This window comes from Loxodonta africana, chromosome 23 (assembly GCF_030014295.1).
Source record: "Loxodonta africana isolate mLoxAfr1 chromosome 23, mLoxAfr1.hap2, whole genome shotgun sequence".
NCBI classification, from domain to species: Eukaryota; Metazoa; Chordata; class Mammalia; order Proboscidea; family Elephantidae; genus Loxodonta; species Loxodonta africana.
This window is the reverse complement of record NC_087364.1, coordinates 7,752,219-7,758,218: the sequence shown is the minus strand read 5'-3', so window position 1 is coordinate 7,758,218 and position 6,000 is coordinate 7,752,219. Positions and strand designations below refer to the sequence as shown.

Sequence of the window (6,000 nt, the reverse complement as noted above, 5' to 3'; positions counted from 1 at the left end):
AAATAAACGCCGGAACATCTTGTCATTGTTAAATATATGATGCAGTGACACCGATTTCCTGGTATTTTGGGGCTTGTATTTCCTAGTCCACGGTTATTGTGAGATGCCTTCAGAGGACTTTGTTATTTTTGTGTTTGCTCTCATTATTGTTATTTTTGGAGTAATGTTATTTTTCCCAGAAGTCGCCGTCCAATTTTTTTTTTTTTTTTTAAGCACTGAGAGTGGGGACCATTTAATTGCCACGAGTGAATTTCACATCTTCTGGGTTGTACTCTGTGCAATCTTAAAATATATATTAGTAAAAAATCTTTCATTTTATATCCCTTGTGTTCTATATACCTATTATAAATACGTCCTATCTTCCTTCTCCCCCTCAACATCATAATTTATTTCAGTCTTAAGGACTCTCTCTAAGAGGTTTGCCATATGGGTTTCCCTTTGAAACAGAGCACCGGGGAGCTTCGCTCGGCCACAGCCCCTACCCTGCAGCCCCTCCACAGCACAGACAACACCCCACAAACCAAAGTGTCAGAAGGCTCCACCGGGGAGGGGGGTGGGAACTGAGGGGCGGGGCGGGGTATCTGACCTACCTTTTATACATGAGAATTCTTTAATCACATCAATGCTGATGGAATTACAGCCTGCTTGACCTTTGGCTTTTAAACGTCTAGGTCAGATTTGGCTCTCTGCTATTCTCCTAAATGCTTTCCCTGTGTTTCATAAAATGTGATAAGTACAGCAGCTGAGTCTGCTCAAAGAAAAAAAAAAAAATCATCCAAAGCAGACTGACTTTGCTACAGCTTCAGAGCTGTTTATCTTATTGCCAGTACCACTACAGTCCTGCCTGAACGTATCATCAGCGGCCGAGGTTTCCCTTCCCGCCAAGCCTGTTCCTCTACCAACAATACCCCTCTGTTCCGGGGCAGGAACAACCAGGTACTATCTTTCTCTGTGCACTGCTATTTGATACAGCGAACTCCTTCCCGTGCACCCTCAGCCACTGCGTGTTGTTGTGTCTCCTGCTCGCCTCCGAAATCTCCACAAAACCAAAGTGCTGTGCTACCTAATTGTTGTTGTCTTCGTCTTGCTGACACCCTGATTCAGAGGCAGCAGCAGGTTAAACTGCTCTCACAGTCAGCCCTTTCCCCCGGCCCACCCCCATCCAGGAACACCTCATCTTCCTCGGCTGACAGCTTAGCTTCTGGCTGGAAGGCTCCTTCTTAGCAAACACCGTTTCTATCCATGTATTACCCATTCAGCTGGGGCTGGGGCTGTGGCTGCAAACGGAGGGAGAAGGGGACTCCACGCATCAACGTTCCATGAGTGATGCAGGACGGAGAGAGAAAGGGATCTCAGGTAGAAGGACTGCCGCACCCTGGACAACAGAAGCAAGGTAACAGTGATGGACTAAAAGCTAGAGATCTTTCAAAGCCTGACTTAGCCAGAGGTCTGTGTGACCAGTCCAGTATGCACTGAGAGAGAGAGAGAGAAAAAGACCCACACCAAGGTGGCAGAAGACTGCATTTCCAAGCATGGCACCCTGGGCTGCCTTCCCAGGATGCTCCAAGCTCTCTGGTCCACAAGCCACTCTGTCTCCCCTTGGCTTCTGTATCTGCCGGAATTACCGCAGCACATGGCTTAGAGGGTGATACACGTAACGAGAATACAGCAATCCGAATGGGTATCTTCTACACACAGTCTTCCAGCTTGCAGTGAGTATTTTTATTCACCAAGGCTGAAATTCTACAGACTAGGGTCAACTGTCCAGCTCATCAAGGCTCTTCCAAGAAGGAGTGTTCCCGCTCCCCCACTGTGCTTCAGTCAATTCCAGAGCACAGGGTGTCATCAAACCCTCAACGGGAAGCATCCGAACAGTACGTTTCCTCTGGGAAAGCAAGGTACCGGCCGCGTGCTCTCAGACCTTGTAGTAAATGTTCGCTGGGCTCTGAGGAGGCATCTCCTGGACTATGTATACAGGGTGCCCGTAATCCCCGCTGACTTTTTCATAGTGAGGGCAGAAAACACTGTCCGCAGTCCTTAGTGGGATGATAATGTCACTGGGCTCCGAGCCATTGTTGTTGCCACTGCGCTTTGGCGTGGCTAACGTACTGAGCGACAGTGTGGTTGTGTGCTGCGGCGAGTGTTTCCTGTGTCTTCTTCGGTACTTCAGTAAAAGGACCACCAGAGTGATGATAATGACAATGAAGATGATGCATCCTGAAGCAATCCCTGCGAATAAGGCCACTTCGGAACCAAGGATATTGTTACCAGAATGTCCGGCGCTATTGCCGTCTGTGCTAGAACCTGCAGAGGCACAAAGAAGGAAGAAGAAGAAAGAAGTTATCACCGTCCTGAGTACTGACAGGCTATTTTTATGACCCTCCAGAACGTGAAAACTAAGCAGGACCAAAGATTTCACCGGCAGCTAAGCTTGACAAACCAGTTACCTCCTTTAATATCTAAACGCAAACGGCAGGAGTCAGCAATCAATGTGAAACGAGGTGTAGGGTCTCTAGGTCTGACTTTTACGCTGCTCGCAAACCACAATGTTTTCTTTTCATACATCATCATTCATCAGCAGCAGGGACTGGCTGTAATAGCCAGTCCTTGATCTCGCCTCATCTTTTAACCCATGTCAGCTAGCCTGAGGCAACGGCAGGGAGACAAAAAAGGAAATGGCCAATTCTCCAGGTCAGTTTTTAGTGTTCACGTTGTACTGCTCTTCCGCTTTGCTTTAGATACGGTGGTCTCATGTGAATCTTCAAACAGCCTGCCTTCTAAAGAAAAGTCCTGCCTGCTGGCAGGCCGAACAACCCAAGAACGTAAAAGGAGTGATGGGCCCTGGGAAAACGTTCAACTTGTACCTCGTTTGTATTATTTGATTTATGCTTAAAATATATCTGGAAGGCAGCAGAAACTTTCACACGGAACAGACTGCCAACCCAAATGTTAAGCACGAAAAAATTGCCTGGCATCATTATATTCTCCATTTATCAGTTTGTCACAAGAATCTGACACGTCTTGTCATTGAAAGTTAGAAATAACAACTTCCCTCCTTGACGCCTGAAAAGAGATGGAATACTACTGCAGATGCTAAACTCACCAGACTACCACCCAGGCATACCTACGGGTTCTCAACACAACTGCCCAAGTCTGCTCAACAACTACTATATTAAAAAGTCATTAGCATGGCAACGAACACATAGCTATTTGTTAGGAGACTGTTAAGGAAATGAACTTAAATGACAGCCAGTTTTGTCCAGTATTCGAAACTTTTGTCAGGGACCACTTTAATATTTTATTTCATGTTGAAAATAGAAAAAAAATTTTGATGATAACCATCTGAAAAAAAAAAAAAAAAAGCCACTAAGCCATTATGCAATATTTTAAAATGTTACCATCTAAAACTTAGAGAAGGATCAATTGGGCTCTTTGTGGATTAGACATAATTAGATGAGAGATGAGAACATTAATTATATATATATTAATATCAGCTTTAAGCTGCTGTTGAGAGCCAGCTTGATAAAGGATCAGCCAAGAAAAGAAAATAACTTTAGTCGGAGAGAGTCGTGTTAATAACCGACACTAAACATCTGATGAACTGTACTCTTTTGAATCAAAGACTTTCATGGGAATGAATCATTTTGCTCTCACTGAGTGTAATTAATAACAACTAGCCGAGAGCCAAGACCACCAAATTCTGTAACCACCAGCTAATCCTGCTGGTGTAAAAACACTCTGACTTTGTTCTACCTCTTGAGACACTATGTTGCTATACCTGGATTTGGTTTCACAAAGGGACTCGTGGTTGAGCTTCTTCCTTTTGTACCAGCTTCCAGTTCTGGACGTCTTGTGGGATCATTATGCCTGGTTGACCCAGCCGAACTTGCGTCTATATGAAAAAGAAATGATTAATTACAGCACCGACGGCTGATGGCATTTAGCTTTATGAGCTGAATATATATCTCAAAAGGCATGAATAGCAATGAACATAAGCTTCTTTATGCAAAGTACTGTGAGATATCAGAATATAATTTTCCTTTTAAAACAAAATGGTTATACTAGTTTTTTCAGAGGCTTGGATTGTGAGGCCATCTGTGGAAACTATAGGGATTCTTGCATTTGGCAGGCAAGGCATTGCAGATGACATTTCGATTCAACTAAGCAAGTTGATTGACTACTACACCAATTTCTAATTAGAAGAAGAATTCTTTCTGCACAATAGTTGTCTATATGTCAAAAGGCACAGCGAACTCTTCTGTAGTCAAGATTCAGAAATGAGCAAAATGGTAGAAACTTAGTTTTCATTCTAGATCTTTTAGTTTTGAACCAAAGAGATATTTTAAGAAGAAAAAATATATATATGGCAATAGACATTCTACCTGGTTGACCTTTACTTTTAGAAAGATCTCCAATAAAAGAAGTTTATTACACTGACTTGAAAAAATCTGCCAGTGGCTCAAGATGCATTGAAGGGTTTGCTTTCAAAACTAAAGAGAAGAGAAGGCGGGTTTTATCAACAATGGCTCCACACTAGCTGGGGGGGCTAAACCAGATCACAGTGGCTTCATGAAGCAGCAGATGGTCTTTACCTTGTCCAACTTTCATGAGGATCTTCATGGCTCTTGTCTGGCACACCCCTCCCTCCTGGTTATCCAGGCCCTCCAAAGACCCATTTGATGTAGCTGATTAAAAATAAAATGGACAAAACAAAAAAATAAAGAAAAATCAGGAAATCAATAAGCCAAGTTTACATGAACATGAAATGTCTGAAAACAATTTGAAAAATAAGAATTTACTCTTAGTCACAAGTTTTCTGAATGTATGGGATGCCGAAAGCCAAAAATAAAAAAAAGAAGAAGAAGAAATAAATAAAAATGGATACTGTAAACACTGCTCCATGTATGCTTTCTGGTTTCAAATTTACTTAAGCACTTTCTCTTTTCCTCACAATTGACTGTATTATTCTATAGATAAAAGGGGCAGCATCTTCCCAAAAAAGCCGACTATTTCAGGGCCAAGCTTGAAAAAGCAAAGTAGTTAATACAGTAACGTTTTAACGTGGCTATCATCACACAACACCTGCTTCCTCTAATACAGATTTCCTGTTTCGAGAACAATTAGCCTGATGCTCCCTACATGTCGAGCATCCAGGTTCTGTAAACAGTAAAAGAGGAGCCTCCCACGCCCCTTTTCTTCTTGATCTAGCCTTACACTCGCTTAAGATGTAGACTAGAGCATCCCCTTGGTGGGCTAGCATTCAGGTCTTCCCACTTTGAAGTTCTGCCCCATCATTTTGTAAACAGGAAAGAACGAATGTGTTACTGTTTTGTTATTCATGTCACCCTCAGTCAAACCCTTCAACCAAACTACCTGTGGTAGGAAAACTCTAGATGGGTAGAGTGGTCACCCACTGCTCATTTTGGCACTGTGGCAACCCCGGAGATAGGGCAAGGGCTTTTAGCAACCACTTGTCTCATATTCACGAACTCGACTCTCTTTCCACCTCAGCAGTGAGGGGCAGGTGGAAGGACAAAACCATTTTACCATATTCAGTATTTTTTTTTCCAACGGGTTATGTTCTTCCCTATTAGAACCCATATTCTGTCTCTTTAGGGCAGCGAGTTCTCTGAGTAGTTTTGTAACTAAAGCTGTAAACAGATAAGCTGCCAGAAACTTTGCTGAGGAAGAAGACTTTAGGTACAGTTCAAGTTCCAAGGAGGGGGAAAAAAAGGTGGAGGGTGCTAGACATTTTCATTCTTCTAAAGTCCAAGGGGCAAGAAACAGAAGTGTTTGCATATGTCTCTGCAATTGAAATCATTTTCGACTTTGATTATCAAAGCCTTGTCTTCTAAGCTTGTACTTTCAAAGAGATTAAAAGACAGGCTGACTTTCTGGTAAAAATAAATTCAAAAGAGCTTCCTTTAATGGGGTGGTTTGTTTTCCACATGGCAGGTTGGCAAACAAGTTCTATATGCACTTATGGTAGAAAAATACATG

At 42.8% G+C, this 6,000-nt stretch overlaps 1 protein-coding gene across 1 annotated transcript in view; it reads right to left on the bottom strand.

The window, feature by feature from the left end:
• Positions 1 to 205: 205 nt before the first annotated feature.
• The window catches only part of EFNB2 (ephrin B2), a 48,446-nt gene continuing 42,651 nt past the window's right edge, over positions 206 to 6,000 (bottom strand). Inside the window, exons 3-5 of the mRNA XM_003413973.4 lie at positions 4,593 to 4,685; positions 3,779 to 3,892; positions 206 to 2,304 (exon numbers count right to left, since the gene is read on the bottom strand). Coding sequence (XP_003414021.1) covers positions 1,916 to 2,304; positions 3,779 to 3,892; positions 4,593 to 4,685 — 596 coding nt within the window. The 3' untranslated portion in view covers positions 206 to 1,915. The remainder of the gene's footprint in view (positions 2,305 to 3,778; positions 3,893 to 4,592; positions 4,686 to 6,000) is intronic.